The 19,403-nt window shown below is 41.8% G+C and overlaps 1 protein-coding gene across 1 annotated transcript; it reads right to left on the bottom strand.

Annotated features, from left to right (window-relative positions):
• Positions 1-11,497: 11,497 nt before the first annotated feature.
• LOC311112616 (uncharacterized protein) lies at positions 11,498-18,900 on the bottom strand. The gene is made up of 8 exons (XM_084155765.1): positions 18,726-18,900; positions 17,901-18,221; positions 17,252-17,608; positions 16,676-16,774; positions 15,911-15,941; positions 15,782-15,822; positions 13,310-13,353; positions 11,498-12,749 (listed from the first exon to the last, which is right to left on the bottom strand). The coding sequence occupies exons 1-8, from the start codon at positions 18,802-18,804 to the stop codon at positions 12,687-12,689; spliced, it is 1,035 nt and encodes a 344-aa protein (XP_084011891.1). The 5' UTR covers positions 18,805-18,900; the 3' UTR covers positions 11,498-12,686.
• Positions 18,901-19,403: the final 503 nt, after the last annotated feature.

Raw genomic sequence — 19,403 nt, 5'->3', positions numbered from 1 at the left:
CATTCGGAAAGTATTCAGACCCTTTCACATTTTCCACATTTTGTTAAGTTACAGCCTTATTCTAAAATTGATTAAATAAATAAAAATCGTCATCAATCTACACACAATACCCCATAATGACAAAGCAAAAACAGGTTTTTAGAAATGTATTACAATTAAAAAACAGAAATACCTTATTTACTTAAGTATTCAGACCCTTCGCTATGAGATTCAAAATTGAGCTCAGGTGCATCCTGTTTCCATTGATCATCCTTGAGATGTTTCTACAACTTGATTGGAGTCCACCTGTGGTACATTAATTTGATTGGACATGATTGGGAAAGGTACACACCTGTCCATATAAGGTCACACAGTTGACAGTGCATGTCAGAGCAAAAACCAAGCCATGAGGTCGAAGGAATTGTCTGTAGAGCTCCGAGACAGGATTGTGTCGAGGCCCAGATCTGGGGAAGGGTGCAAAAACATTTCTGCAGCATTGAAGGTCCCCAAGAACACAGTGTCCTCCATTATTCTTAAATGAAAGAAGTTTGGAACCACTAACACTCTTCCTAGAGCTGGCCGCCCAGCCAAACTGAGGAATCGGGTGAGAAGGGCCTTGGTCAGGGAGGTGACCAAGAACCCGATGGTCACTCTGACAGAGCTCCAGAGTTCCTCTGTGGAGATGGGAGAACCTTCCAGAAGGACAACCGTCTCTGCAGCATTCCACCAATCAGGCCTTTATGGTAGAGTGGTCAGATGGAAGACACTCCTCAGTAAAATGCACATGACATCCCGCTTGGAGTTTACCAAAAGGCACCTAAACTCCCTGCGGACCTGTCATCTTTTCACTCCCTCCTCTCTACATTCTCTTCCTCTGTTTCCGCTGCTAAAGCCACTTTCTACCACTCTAAATGTCAAGCCTCTGCCTCTAACCCTAGGAAGCTCTTTGCCACCTTATACTCCCTGCTGAATCCTCCTCCTCCTCCCCCTCCCTCCTCCCTCTCTGTGGATGACTTCGTCAACCATTTTGAAAAGAAGGTTGACGACATCCGATCCTCATTTATTAAGTCAAATGACACCGCTGGTCCTGCTCACACTGCCCTACCCTATGCTTTGACTTCTTTCTCCCCTCTCTCTCCAGATGAAATCTTGCAACTTGTGTAGGCCGGCCGCCCAACAACCTGCCCGCTTGACCCTATCCCCTCCTCTCTTCTCCAGACCATTTCTGGAGACCTTCTCCCTTACCTCACCTCGCTCATCAACTCATCCTTGACCGCTGGTCATGTCCCTTCTGTCTTCAAGAGAGTGAGAGTTGCACCCCTCCTCAAAAAACCTACACTTGATCCCTCCGATGTCAACAACTACAGACCAGTATCCCTTCTTTCTTTTCTCTCCAAAACTCTTGAGCGTGCCGTCTCTAGCCAACTCACCTGCTATCTCTCTCAGAATGACCTTCTTGATCCAAACCAGTCAGGTTTCAAAACTGGTCATTCAACTGAGACTGCTCTTCTCTGTGTCACGAGGCTCTCCGCACTGCTAAAGCTAACTCTCTCTCCTCTGCTTTTATCCTTCTAGATCTATCCGCTGCCTTTGATACTGTGAACCATCAGATCCTCCTCTCCACCCTCTCCGAGTTGGGCATCTCCGGCGCTGCTCACTCTTGGATTGCGTCCTACCTGACCGGTCGCTCCTACCAGGTGGTGTGGTGAGAATCTGTCTCCGCACCACGTGCTCTCACCACTAGTGTCCCCCAGGGCTCAGTTCTAGGCCCTCTCCTATTCTCTCTATACACCAAGTCACTTGGCTCTGTCATATCCTCACATGGTCTCTCCTATCATTGCTACGCAGACGACACACAATTAATTTGATCTTTTCCCCTTTCTGATAATCAGGTGGTGAATCGCATCTCTGCATGTCTGGCAGACATATCAATGTGGATGTCGGATCACCACCTCAAGCTGAACCTCGGCAAGACAGAGCTGCTCTTCCTCCCGGGGAAGGACTGCCCGCTCCATGATCTCGCCATCACGGTTGACAACTCCATTGTGTCCTCCTCCCAGAGTGCAAAGAACCTTGGCATGACCCTGGACAACACCCTGTCGTTCTCCGTTAACATCAAAGTGGTGACCCGATCCTGCAGGTTCATGCTCTACAACATTCGCAGAGTACGACCCTACCTTACACAGAAAGCGGCACAGGTCCTAATCCAGGCACTTGTCATCTCCCGTCTGGATTACTGCAACTCGCTGGCTGGGTTCTCTGCCTGTGCCATTAAACCCCTACAACTTATCCAGAATGCTGCAGCCCGTCTGTTGTTCAACCTTCCCAAGTTCTCTCATGTCACCCCGCTCCTCCGCACACTCCACTGGCTTCCAGTTGAGGCTCGCATCTACTACAAGACCATGGTGCTTGCCTACGGAGCTGTGAGGGGAACGGCACCTCCTTACCTTCAGGCTCTGATCAGACCCTACACCCAAACGAGGGCTCTACGTTCATCCACCTCTGGCCTGCTAGCTCCCCTACCTCCTCGGAAGCACAGTTCCCGCTCAGCCCAGTCAAAGCTATTCGCTGCTCTGGCACCCCAATGGTGAAACAAGCTCCCCCATGATGCCAGGACAGCGGAGTCACTGACCACCTTCCGGAGACACTTGAAACCCTACCTCTTTAAGGAATACCTGGAATAGTATAAAGGAATCCTTCTTCCCCCACCCCCTATAAAAAAAGGGGGTTGTCCCACTGGCTATCATAAGTTGAATGCACCAATTTGTAAGTCGCTCTGGATAAGAGCGTCTGCTAAATGATGTAACTGTACCTGTAAAGACTCTCAGACCATGAGAAACAAGATTCTCTGATCTGATGAAACCAAGAGTGAATGCCAAGCGTCACGTCTGGAGGAAACCTGGCACCATCTCTATGGTGAAGCATGATGGTGGCAGCATCGTTCTGTGGGGATGTTTTTCAGCGGCAGGGACTGGGAGACTAGTCAGGATCAAGGGAAAGATGAATGGAGCAAAGTACAGCGAGATCCTTGATGAAAACATACTCCAGAGCGCTCAGGACCTCAGACTGGGGCCAAGGTTCACCTTCCAACAGGACAATGACCTTAAGCACACAGCCAAGACAACGCAGGAGTGGCTTCGGGACAAGTCTCTGAATGTCCTTGAGAGGTCCAGCCAGAGCCCGGACTTGAACCCGATCGAACATCTCTGGAGAGACCTGAAAATAGCTGTGCAGCGACGCTCCCCATCCAACCTGACAGAGCTTGAGAGGATCTACAGAGAAGAATGCGAGAAACTCCCCAAATACAGGTGTACCAAGCTTGTAGCGTCATACCCAAGAAGACTTGAGGCTGTAATCGCTGCCAAAGGTGCTTCAACAAATTACTGAGTAAATACTTATGTAAATGTGATATTTCCCGTTTAAAAAAAATAAAAAATTCTACAAACCAGTTTTTGCTTTGTCATTATGGGGTATTGTGTGTAGATTAATGAGGGGAAAACATAATTTAATCAATTTTAGATTAAGGCTGTAACGTAACAAATTTTGGAAAAAGTCAAGGGGTCTGAATACTTTCCGGATGCACTGTACATTTACAATGTGTTACTCCTATTGTCATTGCTGAAAATAATGTGAGATCTGTAGCTGAGTGTGAGATTCAGTAGCAGAGTAGACCTAAAGTGGTTTGCGTACTGTTCATAATTGTGCCAGAGCAGTGGACAGAAAGTAACACCCATCAAGTCAGGACGTACAGCAGCGGCTTTGTTGTGTCCTCTTTGTCTTGTGGTTTGAAGAGGCGACACCAACTGAGGTGGTCTTTCAAGGTAAAGCTCAACAGGTTGACTTCTGAAGAATTGATGCACTCATGAAAAAAAAATCCCCATTGCAACTGTTGTGACCTTTTGTGCCTTTGCAAATTATTTTGAATTATTTGTCACTAATGGTGTTTTATAAACCTTTTTTATCACCCAAACTAAATAATTATGAAAAACATACTGTTATACTGATCATCATCATCATTTGTGTCAATTCCATTCCAATTAAATAAAAAAATTGGAGCTTTGCATGCGGCGCTGACTAACGTTGAAACACAATGGAGACCACTATGTTGTGTAACTACCTCTTCTCTTTAAAAGGTCTGTTTTTCTGAGGTTGCTAACCAGAATGGTAGCATCAATTGTCTGCAGTCCATTTTTATTCACTGACGTGGCCTCACAACCTTAATCAGGTCAAAGACAAGACCACCATATTGCACATTTAGGTTGGAGAGCATTTCAGTCTGTGTCAACTTTTGATTCAAACCTTGTTGATATGCCAAATGAATAAAGACACTTTGAATTAGCTAAAGAAGAGTGTCTTGCATAAACTGTAAAGATGTACCTTGTAAAGATAAACTGATGTAAATGTCTAACTTAAAATTACTTGGACTGAAAAATTGACTGATATGCCTTAGCATATAACATCCTCCTGAATCTGCCACGGACTGCATCGAGAGACAGCTTTCTACAAATCTACATAAATGTCTCTGTAATATGTTTCAGAAATTGTTTGGAAATGAAAAGCACACCTTCATTGTCATTCAGTGTTTTCTTTATTTCTAAATCAGTACCCCATTGTCACCTGTCTAAAGGCAGTGATTCCCATTTGTGTGTGTCTGTGTGTTGGGGTGGGGCTGAACTATTCTTCCATCCTGTCAGATGTACGCTCGTTATTACTTAGCTGAAGGAGCGAGCAATTTTTCTCAACCCTCTGATGTTAAACATGTATATTCAGCTTCTGATTCTGTGCTGCATGCATATTTTGAAAGGTAAGCTACCTCTAATTTTATTCATTAATTGCATTTAATTGATTCTACACTACAAAATCTTGTTTTATCATAGCGGTCACCATTGACCTATAACATAAACTGAAAACAAAACACTTTCAGCATCATTAAAAAAAAAGTGAATTCGGAAAGTAATCACACCCTTTGACTTTTTCCACATTTTGTTACGTTACAGCCTTATTCTAAAATTGATTCAATTGTTTTTTTCCTTATCAATCTACACATAATACTCCATATTGGCAAAGCAAAAACAGGTTTTTTTGTGCAAATTAAAAAACCCTGCCGCTGAAAAATATCCCCACAGCATGATGCTGCCACCACCACCGTTTCATGCAGACACTTGGCATTCAGGCCAAAGACTTTACTCTTGGTTTCATCAGACCAGATAATCTTGTTTCTCATGGTCTGAGAGTCCCTTAGGTGCCTGTTGGCAAACTCCAAGCAGGCTGTCATGTGCCTTTTACTGAGGAGTGGCTTCCGTCTGACCACTCTACCATAAAGGCCTGATTGATGGAGTGCTGCAGAGACGGTTGTCCTTCTGGAAGGTTCTCCCATCTCCACAGAGGAACTCTGGAGCTCTGTCAGAGTGACCATCGGGTTCTTGGTCACCTCCCTGACCAAGGCCCTTCTCCCCCGATTGCTCAGTTTGGTCGGGCGGCCAGCTCTAAGAAGATTCTTGGTGGTTCCAAACCTTCAATGCTGCAGAATTGTTTTGGCACCCTTCCCCAGATCTGTGCCTCGACACAATTCTGTCTCGGAGCTCTATGGACAATTCCTTCGATCTCATGGCTTGTTTTTTTGCTCTGACATGCACTGTCAACTGTGGGACCTTATATAGACAGGTGTGTGCCTTTCCAAATCATGTCCAATCAATTGAATTTTCCACAGGTGGACTCCAATCAAGTTGTAGGAACATCTCAAGGATGATTAATTGAAACAGGATGTACCTGAGCTCAATTTCGAGTCTCATAGCAAAGGATCTGAATAATTGTGTAAATGGGATATTTTTGGTTTTTATTTTTTATAAATGTGCAAAACGTTCTAAAAACCTGTTTTTGCTTTGTCATTCTGGGGTACTGTGTGTAGATTAATGAATAAAAAATAGGCTGTGGAAATTGTGGAAAAAGGGAAAAGGTCTGAATGCTTTCCAAATGCATTGTACAGTGAGGGAAAACATTATTTGATCCCCTGCTGATTTTGTATGTTTGCCCACTGACAATGAAATGATCAGTCTATAATTTTAATGGTAGGTTTATTTGAACAATGAGAGACAGAATAACAACAACAAAAATCCAGAAAAACGCATGTCAAAAATGTTATAAATTGATTTGCATTTTAATGAGGGAAATAAGTATTTGACCCCCTCTCAATCAGAAAGATTTCTGGCTCCCAGGTGTCTTTTATACAGGTAGCGAGCTGAGATTAGGAGCACACTCTTAAAGGGAGTGCTCCTAATCTCAGTTTGTTACCTGTATAAAAGACACCTGTCCACAGAAGCAATCAATCAATCAGATTTCAAACTCTCCACCATGGCCAAGACCAAAGAGCTCTCCAAGGATGTCAGGGACAAGATTGTAGACCTACACAAGGCTGGAATGGGCTACAAGACCATCGCCAAGCAGCTTGGTGAGAAGGTGACAACAGTTGGTGCGATTATTCTCAAATGGAAGTAACACAAAATAACTGTCAATCTCCCTCGGCCTGGGGCTCCATGCATGATCTCACCTCGTGGAGTTGCAATGATCATGAGAACGGTGAGGAATCAGCCCAGAACTACACGGGAGGATCTTGTCAATTATCTCAAGGCAGTTGGGACCATAGTCACCAAGAAAACAATTGGTAACACACTACGCAGTGAAGGACTGAAATCCTGCAGCGCCCGCAAGGTCCCCCTGCTCAAGAAAGCACATATACAGGGCCGTCTGAAGTTTGCCAATGAACATCTGAATAATTCAGAGGAGAACTGGGTGAAAGTGTTGTGGTCAGATGAGACCAAAATCGAGCTCTTTGGCATCAACTCAACTCGCCGTGTTTGGAGGAGGAGGAATGCTGCCTATGACCCCAAGAACACCATCCCCACCGTCAAACATGGAGGTGGAAACATTATGCTTTGGGGGTGTTTTTCTGCTAAGGGGACAGCACAACTTCACCGCATCAAAGGGACGATGGACGGGGCCATGTTCCGTCAAATCTTGGGTGAGAACCTCCTTACCTCAGCCAGGTCATTGAAAATGGGTTGTGGATGGGTATTCCAGCATGACAATGACCCAAAACACACGGCCAAGGCAACAAAGGAGTGGCTCAAGAAGAAGCACATTAAGGTCCTGGAGTGGCCTAGCAAGTCTCCAGACCTTAATCCCATAGAAAATCTGTGGAGGGAGCTGAAGGTTCGAGTTGCCAAACGTCAGCCTCGAAACCTTAATGACTTGGAGAAGATCTGCAAAGAGGAGTGGGACAAAATCCCTCCTGAGATGTGTGCAAACCTGGTGGCCGACTACAAGAAACGTCTGACCTCTGTGATTGCCAACAAGGGTTTTGCCACCAAGTACTAAGTCATGTTTTGCAGAGGGGTCAAATACTTATTTCCCTCATTAAAATGCAAATCAATTTATAACATTTTTGAAATGCATTTTTCTGGATTTTGTTGTTGTTATTCTGTCTCTCACTGTTCAAATAAACCTACCATTAAAATTATAGACTGATCATTTCTTTGTCAGTGGGAAAACATACAAAATCAGTAGGGGATCAAATACTTTTTTCACTCACTGTATATACAAAAGTATGTGGACACCTCTTCAAAATTAGTGGATTTGACTATGTTGCTGACAGGTGTATAAATTCGAGCACACAGCCATGCAATCTCCATAGACAAACATTGGCAGTAGAGTGGCCTTACTGCAGAGCTCAGTCACTTTGAAAGTGGCACCATCATAGGATGCCGCCTTTCCAACAAGTCAGTTCATAAAATTTCTGCCCTGGTAGAGCTGTCCCGGTCAACTGTAAGTGCTGTTATTGTGAAGTGGAAACGTCTAGGAGCAACAACAGCTCAGCCGCGAAGTGGTAGGCCACACAAGCTCACAGAACGGGACCGCCGAGTGCTGAAGCGCGTAGCGCCCAAAAATAGTCTGTCCTCGGTCAGCATAATAACTGTTCGTCGGGAGCCACCATTGGATTCTGGAGCAGTGGAAATGCGTTCTCTGGATTGATGAATCACGCTTCACCATCTGGCAGTCCGACGGACGAATTTGGGTTTGGCGGACGCCAGGAGAACGCTACCTGCCTCAATGCATAGTGCCAACTGTAAAGTTTGGTGGAGGAGGAATAATGGTCTGGGGCTGTTCATTCTAGAGGATTCTGTGCTTCCAACTTTGTGTGAACAATTTGGGGGAGGTCCTTTCCTGTTTTAGCTTGATAATGCCCCGTGCATAAAGCGAGGTCCATACAGAAATGGTTTGTTGAGATTGGTGTGAAAGAATTTGACTGGCCTGCACAAAGCCCTGACCTCAACCCCATCGAACACCTTTGGGATCTATTGGAAAGCCGACTGCGAGCCAGGCCTAATTGCCCAATATCAGTGCACGACCTCACCAATGCTCTTGTGGCTGAATGGAATCCCCCGCAGCAATGTTCCAACATCTAGTGGAAAGCCTTCCCAGAAGAGTGGAGGCTGTTATAGCAGCAAAGGGGGACCAACTCCATATTAATGCCCATGATTTTGGAATGAGATGTTCGACAAGCAGGTGTCCACATACTTTTGGTCATGTAGTGTATCACTTTAACCCAATATCAATCTATGGAAGGCATTTGGTTCAGTACCATGTTTCCATCTTCAGTTGTAGTGCCCATCTTGTCGGAGGACTCAACAGTGACCCAGTATCCACCTGTTGTTGAGGAGGTAGTCGGCGGCAACATCACCATGAACTGCATTCTGGAGGGGTTGACGTCTTACTGTTATACCGTCGCCTGGATAAGACTGCCCAAACAACCCGGGGCGCTGCGAGTCCCCAAGAACACCGTTATCAACACCAGATCTCAGTATGAAATCTTCAAGAATATGTGCCCAGTGTCCATCTACAACGCAACTGTCACCGACTCTGGGATTTACTACTGTGCCGTCATATATGGCCAGCAGATCTACTTAGGCAATGGCACCACAGTGATTGTTAAAGGTTAGTCCTATAGCATTTTAACTATTAAAACATTCATAGACCTTTTTATTGTAACCTGTATCTCAAGTTTTACTTTAACTTGTGTTCTGTAAGCGTCACAGGCATGTGCTATGTCACTGATGCAGTATTTGAAATAAAGATTACATCAGTTTCCAAATCACCATTTTTATTTCCTTCCCCAATTTTTCCCTTTATTCCCTTTTGTTCATGTAGATGAAACCAAAGCTCCTCCAACCATCGAAATCCTGAAACCGCAGAATAGCTACAATTCCTTTGTCTCTCTCCTGTGTTTGGTGTCAGGAGTGGTCCCGTCTCAGGTCCATGTGTTCTGGCTCATAGACGGGAGAGAGGACAGTGGACTTACTGAGTCCACCTGGACAGACAACAGTGATTCAGCCACAGAGTTCACTAGGAACCAGATTCTGGTCAAAGCAGAGGAGTGGGACAGAGGTGCAGAATGCACATGTGTGGTGGAGTTAGAAGGGCAGTATATCACCAAAACCGTGCAACACAATGGTAACTGCTCTTCCTCTTACTGTCATTAGTTCGTACTACTGTAATAATATTGACCGTATGTTCATGTAGTTAGTAGCATTCATTTGACAAGAAATGCAGTGAATATGAAGATATTTAAACTTTTTGTATTGAGCTGTACCATTCCCTTTGATGAGATATTATTGTGTCCTGTCAGACTTCTCCACGATGTGTTACACCATAGTGAGTCTCTACAGGGTTCTGGGAATTGTGTCCACTCTTCTTCTTCTCCTTACACTGACTGCATGGGCACAACTATCAGGCAAGAGCAACAATTCAGGTAAGAATTATTTTTGTATGATAGCTAATTATATACTGAACAAAAATATAAAACGCAACATGCAACAATTTTAACGATTTTACTGAGTTACAGTTAATATAAGGACATCAGTCAATTGAAATTAATCAATTAGGCCCTAATCTATGGATTTCACATGACTGGGCAGGGGCGCAGCCATGGGCTGGCCTGGGAGAGTATAGGCCCACCCACTTGGGAGCCAGGCACACCCACTGGGGAGCCAGGCCCAGCTAATCAGAATTAGTTTTCCCCTACAAAAGGGCTTTATTACAGACAGAAATACTCCTCAGTTTCATCAGCTGTCCGTTTGGCTGGTCTCAGACGATCCTGCAGGTGAAGAAGCCGGATGTGGAGGTCCTGGGCTGGTGTGGGTACACGTTCATGGTCTGAGGTTGTAAGGCCGGTTGGACGTAATGCACAATTCTCTAAAGCGACGCTGGAGGCGGCTTATGGTAGAGAAATGAACATGACATTATCTGGCAACAGCTCTGGTGAACATTCCTGCAGTCAGCATGCCAATTGCACGCTCCCTCAAAACATTGTGTTGTGTGACAAAACTGCACATTTTAGAGTGGCCTTTTATTGTTCCCAGCACAAGGTATATGATATGCCACACCTGTCAGATGGATGGATTATCTTGGCAAAGGAGAAATGCTCACTAACAGGGATGTAGACATATTTCTGCACAACATTTGAGAGAAATCAGCTTTTTTTGCGTATGGAACATTTCTGGGCTCTTTTATTTCAGCTCATAAAACATGGGACCAACACTTTACATGTTGCATTTATATTTTGTTCAGTATAGTTACGCGTGTGTGCGTGAAACATTGTCCGATGTGAATACACACAAATATTAGTTTTTTTGTTTTACTTTTGACTAACTTAAAGTGCTATCTGTGTTCTTTTGTTTTTTTGTTTAGGCAAGTCTAAGAAAAGCAACAGAAAACCCCCAAACTAAAGAAAAGGAGGGCTTTGGGATTCTGTCTTCATTGTGAAAACTGCAGTAAACCAACATTCAGAATTTGAGTGCTTTGTGTGAATCCGAGTGCTTCACACCGACTAGGAAGATGTTAAGTATGTAGTACATTTTCACTGGGTGTCGAAAGGCTATAGAATATTTGAGTGTGACTTTTTTTTCCCTATTAACTTTGCTTTTGATTTCATTACATGAAAATTGTCAGATAAGCAATATGCATAAAAAAGAAAGGGTTAGAGTAGGCTAATGCTTCAATAAAGTGATATCCTTAAAGTACTGTAGTGATGAAATGTTAGTCTTTCTCATCTAGTGGCACAGTCATCGTGTGTCACTGTCTCAATACATCCAGTAGATATCAGTGTTTACTCAAAATCTACAATCTACCCTTCCTGTCACTCAGATAGGCTGGAGGTTTTTTAACTATTCAAAAACATAATGTAGGAAACTCCATTAACTAAGTTATCTGCATCAACATTAAACAAACTAGTCATCATTTTAAACTAAATTATTATTTATGTGATGCTATATCATACTGTAAAAGTGTTTGTGTTTTTTACAGTTCACTAAAGCCAGTATAACTTTTTACTTAACAAGAATTACTACTGTCCTTAGTATTGAGAGTATGACAATTTCATTACCTAAATTGTAATACTTTTGTTCTGTCTTGCCATTACTTACTTGATTTTACCATGACTTAATCCAAACACATCCTTTTCATTCATCAGCCAGGGTGCTTTATTTTCCATTCAGGACTAAGCCTTTAAACTAATGTTGTTGTGGAAAATTAATTGTTACAATAATAACAGCACATTCCATCTATTGTCTGAGTTTCATTGATATCATGAAAGCTGCTGAGGTTAGGTTAAGTGATAGGATGATAGCTGGTAGCATATCACGAAAGTAAAAATGTTAATCTTTCATAATGTGCTATAGGGTGAAAAAGCCTGCAAATAGAATCTGCTAGTGATTTGTTATAAGCAAGGAATGGATTTGACCAAAGCTGTGTCTGACCAAAAGCATATCATCCTGAGAATGCCACACCTTGCAGAGACAGCGAGAGACAGATTGAGTGTGTGTGCAGGAGAGAGTTAGGCAGCTAAAGCTTAAACTACTGTGGTCTGTGGTCAGCTTCTGTTCTGAAGGCTACAGTTTCTCATATGTTACACAATCTGCAGTCTGTGCAGGATCAAACAACTCACAAGTGTCAAAAAACAGTAAGCCTTCTCATTTTGGTCAGAGAAATAAGATGTACAGAGTTCGTCAAAGTGTGTTTGAGATTGAGAATTTGAATATATTTTTTAGCAGTCAAGCAAAGTTTTTAAACATATGTTTGAGATATCTGTTCAAAAATATAGGCAATGTTGGCACCAACAGTTCCAGGAAAATTGTAAATTAGATAAGAGGTAATGAAAGAGGTAATAAAATGAAAACAAAGAAAAACAAAGACATTCATTTACAAATAATCCCAGAGGATGACACATGATAGCATAAGAACACTTATTTCCAATGTGGTCCTCTGTGTAGGACAAAAACAGGACATAACACATGAAAATACATGGAAATACACAGGAAAATACATGGGCCTGTGATAAGCAGCTAAATAGCCTACACCACAATAAATACATCATCAACACAAAATTCAAGACTATTTCAGTCATTTTCCTATGTAGGCCGGTACACGTTCTCCCACGGAAGGGCTCTAACCTGACCTCTGAAAACAGTTTAGGACTGGGACAGCTTAATGGCTAATGGGAGGCTATTCCACAGTTGAAATCCAATATAAAAGAAAGAGCTCTGTGTTTGCTATTGGCTCTGGGCACTTTGCAATTGCGGACACTGGCTCTTGCTTTATACACAAATACATACATAATAATCTGAAAACTCTTATGCAATTTCTTCTTCCAAATCTTATTGGATAATTGTATTTGGGCATCTCCCAAAATTGATATGGTCCAAAGTCGCATACTGGACCTGTGTAACGATCAAAAACAGGGAGTTCAATATAGGAGGCTTGTTTCTCAACAGTTCAGAAATCGGTATAGCTTTTGCTTTATATTCAAGTATACAAAAATGCTTTAATACTTTATGTGGACTGAATTGGGGCAGCAATACTGCAACTGTAAACAAGGGTCTCATATGTGACTATTCACACCATAGAAATTAGAGTCAGTCAATCTCAATCAATACATTCACAATGGAGATAACTGAGTAATAATCTAAAACAATCATTCTAGGGGTGAGAGTAGGTTTAGCCTCAATTCATTTGAGTTTGTTTACAAATATAATAAATATAAAAATGCCAATCTGTATTTACACAAACCACAAACAGGTATATCGCCTATAAGTACTGTAATTACACTATACTTATCAAGTAATACACCAGTATGAGACATTTCAGAGCTGAAATGGTGATTTAAAAGTTCTACCTGAGAAAATCTGATAGCATGGCAATGGATTATAAAAGTATGCAACATTTAAAAAATATTGGCACTTCCACCAAAAATTCTAACCCAAATACAATAGCTACTTACCGAGACGGATGATCTAACTGCCTTTCTTGCTTCTCCACGTTTCCCTGCAAATGTTACAAGTCAGATCATGACAAACACCAATGCAGCCATGACATCCCCCGACAAACTACTGTACTTCAAAAAGTTTTGGAATCCTTCAATCAACCAACCCTGCATACTCCATCAAGAGATGCTGTGAGAACTAATGGTGTCTCAAAGTGCTACAATGGCACCCCATTTATTTCTCTATGAAATATTTTGATCTCATCTCTCACACAGAAATGTAAAACAGAGTCCCCTAAAAAATGCCATCCAGGACCTCTATACCAGGCGGTGTCAGAGGAAGGCCCTAAAAATTGTCAAAGACTCCAGCCACCCTAGTCATAGACTGTTCTCTCTGCTACCGCACGGCAAGCGGTACCAGAGCGCCAAGTCTAGGTCCAAAAGGCTTCTTAACAGCTTCTACCCCCAAGCCATAAGACTCCTGAACAGCTAATCATGTCTACCCGGACTATTTGCATTGTCCCCCCCACCCCACCCTAACCCCTCTTTTACGCTGCTGCTACTCTCTGTTTATTATCTATGCATAGTCACTTTAACTCTACCTACATGTACATATTACCTCAATTACCTTGACTAATCTGTGCCCCCACACATTGACTCTGTACCGGTACCCCCTGTATACAGTGAGGAAAAAAAGTATTTGATCCCCTGCTGATTTTATACGTTTGCCCACTGACAATGAAATGATCAGTCTATAATTTTAATGGTAGGTTTATTTGAACAGTGAGAGACAGAATAACAACAACAAAAATCCAGAAAAACGCATGTCAAAAATGTTATAAATTGATTTGCATTTTAATGAGGGAAATAAGTATTTGTCCCCCTCTCAATCAGAAAGATTTCTGGCTCCCAGGTGTCTTTTATACAGGTAACGAGCTGAGATTAGGAGCACACTCTTAAAGGGAGTGCTCCTAATCTCAGTTTGTTACCTGTATAAAAGACACCTGTCCACAGAAGCAATCAATCAATCAGATTCCAAACTCTCCACCAAGACCAAAGAGCGCTCCAAGGATATCAGGGACAAGATTGTAGACCTACACAAGGCTGGAATGGGCTACAAGACCATCGCCAAGCAGCTTGGTGAGAAGGTGACAACAGTTGGTGTGATTATTCGCAAATGGAATAAACACAAAAGAACTGTCAATCTCCCTCGGCCTGGGGCTCCATGCAAGATCTCACCTCGTGAGATCTTGCAATGATAATGAGAACGGTGAGGAATCAGCCCAGAACTACACGGGAGGATCTTGTCAATGATCTCAAGGCAAACAATTGGTATACACTATGCCGTGAAGGACTGAAATCCTGCAGCGCCCGCAAGATCCCCCTGCTCAAGAAAGCACATATACATGCCCGTCTGAAGTTTGCCAATGAACATCTGAATGATTCAGAGGAGAACTGGGTGAAAGTGTTGTGGTCAGATGAGACCAAAATCGAGCTCTTTGGCATCAACTCAACTCGCCGTGTTTGGAGGAGGAGGAATGCTGCCTATGACCCCAAGAACACCATCCCCACCGTCAAACATGGAGGTGTTTTTCTGCTAAGGGGACAGAACAACTTCACCGCATCAAAGGGATGATGGACGGGGCCATGTATCGTCAAATATTGGGTGGGAACCTCCTTACCTCAGCCAGGGCATTGAAAATGGGTCGTGGATGGGTATTCCAGCATGACAATGACCCAAAACACACAGCCAAGGCAACAAAGGAGTGGCTCAAGAAGAAGCACATTAAGGTCCTGGAGTGGCCTAGCCAGTCTCCAGACCTTAATCCTATAGAAAATCTGTGGAGGGCGCTGAAGGTTTGAGTTGCCAAACGTCAGCCTCGAAACCTTAATGACTTGGAGAAGATCTGCAAAGAGGAGTGGGACAAAATCCCTCCTGAGATGTGTGCAAACCTGGTGGCCAACTACAAGAAACGTCTGACCTCTGTGATTGCCAACAAGGGTTTTGCCACCAAGTAGTAAGTCATGTTTTGCAGAGGGATCAAATACTTATTTCCCTCATTAAAATGCAAATCAATTTATAACATTTTTGACATGCGTTTTTCAGAACTTTGTTGTTGTTATTCTGTCTCTCACTGTTCAAATAAACCTACCATAAAAATTATAGACTGATCATTTCATCATGTCAGTGGGCAAACGTACAAAATCAGCAGGGGATCAAATACTTTTTTCCCTCACTGTATACCCTCCCTACTGTTATTATATTTTACTGCTGCTCTTTAATAATTATTTACTTATCTATTTTTTACTTAACACTTATTTTTCTTAAAACTGCATTGTTGGTTAAGGGCTTGTAAGTAAGCATTTCACTGTAAGGTATACACCTGTTGTATTCGGCGCTGGTGGCAAATAAAATGTGATTTGATTTGAAAATCCATCTAAAATAGTCGGCTGTTGTAATCCTAAATTAGAAAAATTATAACATTTTACCAGATTGATGCTGCCTGCTCTCAGTGCCTGTGACTCTTTGTCTGAAATTGAAACAGAGTATTTCACATTAGCACTCCAGCGATCACTGACTTCTCAAATTAAATGTTAGATTAACGGTCAGACACAAACCTTGTATCCACATCAGTAACCACAGGATGTCCTACAGGAAAAAGCAATAGAAATACCACATTTAAAATCCAGGTTGAAGGATACATTATGATTCAATGATAATGTTCTTTGTCTATGGCCATTTGTTCATATTCACTCTATGATCTAATCTCAAAAGCAGAGGGAGTAAACTGTACAACTAAGCAAGAATTATTACAATTGCATATTTCCAACATTCCTATTTCTGACATTGTTGTAGAGTGAATTAAGATACAGTAACTATGTCATTTGTGACTTTGACTCAGTTTCTCTGATTTTAAGACTCAGTTCTTCTTTATCAATGTTGAAATAATTGGCAGTCAGGAGGGGGTAGGTGTATTACAGCTGCAGTTCAGCTGTAGTCAAATCAAAACTGCATTCCATTTGCTCAGAAAATGACATAATGGAATAGAATCTTCACCCCCTCATATAGGTTGTAAAAACAGACCCTTTACCTATATCTTAGTTTTACGACTGAACTGGCCTACTTACACACCTAGCCATGACCATAGCCATCACGTCATATCCCTAATGTTTTTGAGGGGGCACTGATAAGTTATAAAATAAGCTATATCTTGTACATTTGTATCCTACAAATTGATTAAATTGATGGGGCATGTACCTCCTCGGTTTCAATGGTTATAATGCCTCTGCTGAGGACAATGCTATACAGTACATTGTCATCCACAGGTAATTTAGTCTTTGTTTCACACAGTACTGGCCAATTATTGATTAGTTTTAACTTACCACGGTGCAGACACACAGCGACAGTGACAGCCACTATAATGGTGAGGAGAGCAGCTGCAGATGCCCAATACAGCAGGATTGTGCACATGCCATTAGAATCTATGGTTTGGGTCATAAATACATGTAAGAAAGAAGAAATACACAATGTACATGGTAAATGAGAAGTTGATAAGAGAACAACATTTTAATCGGAAAAGGAAAATCATCACAAACTCTGTCACATTGGAAAAATATATAATGAAGTATAAGTGATAACGGCTATTATTGAAATATAAATGATTATGGTGGGTACACACTCCCACACATTACGATGTAATATAAAAATATATATGTTTTACAGTGTATGTGTATTGCCCTTATGTGAAACTATAATTGAGCCTTTCCTGTAGTATAATATGCTCATCCTAACCATCCTCAGACTGCGTCATATCTTGGTAAGAAATCTTAATGGACTACTTTTGATTCAAAATGCATCTGATTTAGGTAGCCTTGACATTGGCTGATGGGGCTTTTTGCAGAGGAGACTGTTGAAATTAACATAGAAAGTGAGTATTTGAGATACACTGATGCAATTACCATTGTTCTTTATCAGGGTTTTGTTGATATAATTTCCCTCAAACTCCACCACACATGTACACTGCACCCCTCTGTCCCACTCCTCTGCCTGGACCAGAATCTGGTTCATAGTGAACTCTGTGGCTGAATCACTGTTGTCTGTCCAAGTGGACGCAGTAAGTCCACTGTCCTGTCTCCCGTCTATGAGCCAGAACACATGGACCTGAGACGGGACCACTTTCAACACCAAACACAGCAGAGGGATGAAGGACTCTGCTGTGTAGTATAAAGTCGTCAACACAACAGACCCGTCACCGTCCATTGGAGAGAGGAGTTTGATGGTTGGGGATTCAGTGATGTTCTGTGTTCTCTCGCTCTCTGGGGACAAGATTGTCAGAATTGAAACAATTAAATGACTTGATGAAATGATCTACAGGCTGTTCAACATAGCCTATACTCTGAATGCACTATTCTTCATTTTAGACCATACAGGCAACCTCATTCAATATGTTCAAAGGGTTACAGAAATTCTATGCTATATTTACAATTGGCTATTTAGATTTTTCAAGCACAAGATGAATTTTTGTATGTGTATTATTATTTTTTAGCACATCTGTGTATTTTTTTATCAGTCAACTTTGTGAATGAAAATACCACACATTTAATTTACCTCTCACAATAACTCTAGAACCATTGCCCGTGTGCACCATTTCGGATTGAGCAGCTGAACAATAGTACATGCCCGAGTCGCTCACTGTTGCTTTGGTGATTGTAGCAGAACATAGTTTGTCATGTTTCACTTCTCCCTTCTTAGAGTTGTTATCAGTCTTTAGGTTTGTACTCAGTGTTCCAGTCCTGGGGTCTACTTTCATCCAAGTCACAGAGTGGCAGTAGGTGATAAGCTCAATCAAATTGCATTTCAAGATCACTGTATCACCAGCCTTCACCATCACCCTCCCAGGCGTCTGGATGATAATGTCTGTGTGTGTAGCTAAAAACAGAAATAGGAATAACAAGAATATAACATACATTTCAACTAATTCCTGTTAGCATGTTTGGTGCATTTTCATAACTTTGTTTTTCTGAACATGAACATACCAAGCATGGATGCCAAACAGAGAAAAAAAGCTTACTCTGTCCACTTATAAAAATATTTTGAAACTTTTATAGGCCTGTAATGTTGTCTAACCTAAGATGTGAATTATCTTTCAATTGCTTGATTATAAAATGAACTAGCCTACATTATAGCCAGTATACATTACATGTACAATTTGACAGATCGTTTATTCTCACACAAGTTTATGAAACATTTATAATTTACTAGAATACTGTGGTTAAAGGCTTATTTCTTGAAATAAATGAATGTATGCATAGTGATGATGAGACATAGGCTAAACCTCTTACTACCATCATTAGTTATCCTACATAAATGTACCTTTCCTACATTTATTCTCGACACATTGTCAACGTGTGCAGAATAGCGTGTCATACTTGCCTTTCAAAACATAGCTCCAGCACAGCAGAAGTATCAGGGCGCATGGCATTTTAGATTCACGGAATTTGAAGGGCATCATCTCTTTGCGTCCGTTGAGCCACCTTGACGAGATGAAGGTGTCTCGCACATAGCCCTGCTACGTCTCAGAAAGCGAGACCGACAACATCTCACCGGAAATGAACATATAAAGTGTCCTGCGTTTTAACTCAAACTGTGAGCAAGAAAAGATAGGTCATATTCCAGCAAAAGCCTCTACAACAAAAAACTGCAATGTTGAGAAGATTGCACCGCCTGAATGCAACTAACTAGGCGAAGATAAATGTAAGAATGTACTCACTAAAGATCTGCCAATCTTCGATAATTACCAGCTAGGCTATATTGAGATGAATTAATAAACATGATGACATCAAGGATTCGTTTTTTTATTTTTATCATTTCACGTCCGTGACCTATCTATAACCCCAGTTTGTACTAAAAGTCATACAAATACATAATTTTGAACATAAAAAGAACGTAAGAAGAATGTAACTTACTCTGTAATAGCCTATTTGGCTATTGGCCTAGTTCTCTGTAAAGTAGTAGGCCACTGAACTTTTCAGAATTTTACATTTTAGTCATTTAGCAGACGCTCTTATCCAGAGCGACTTACAGTTAGTGAGTGCATACATTTTCATACTG

This window comes from Coregonus lavaretus (assembly GCF_964263955.1).
Source record: "Coregonus lavaretus genome assembly, chromosome: 3".
NCBI classification, from domain to species: domain Eukaryota; kingdom Metazoa; phylum Chordata; class Actinopteri; order Salmoniformes; family Salmonidae; genus Coregonus; species Coregonus lavaretus.
This window is presented reverse-complemented; position numbering and strand designations above follow the sequence as displayed.

Excerpts from the sequence above, each read along its gene's own strand:
- LOC311112616 (XM_084155765.1), bottom strand. The coding sequence starts at position 18,804 with ATGATGCCCTTCAAATTCCGTGAATCTAAAATGCCATGCGCCCTGATA. Across the intron at positions 16,775-17,251 it reads AACCCTGATAAAGAACAATG|ATTCTAATGGCATGTGCACA; the intron begins GTAATTGCATCA and ends CCCAAACCATAG. Across the intron at positions 15,942-16,675 it reads CGCTGTGTGTCTGCACCGTG|GACATCCTGTGGTTACTGAT; the intron begins GTAAGTTAAAAC and ends TTTTTCCTGTAG.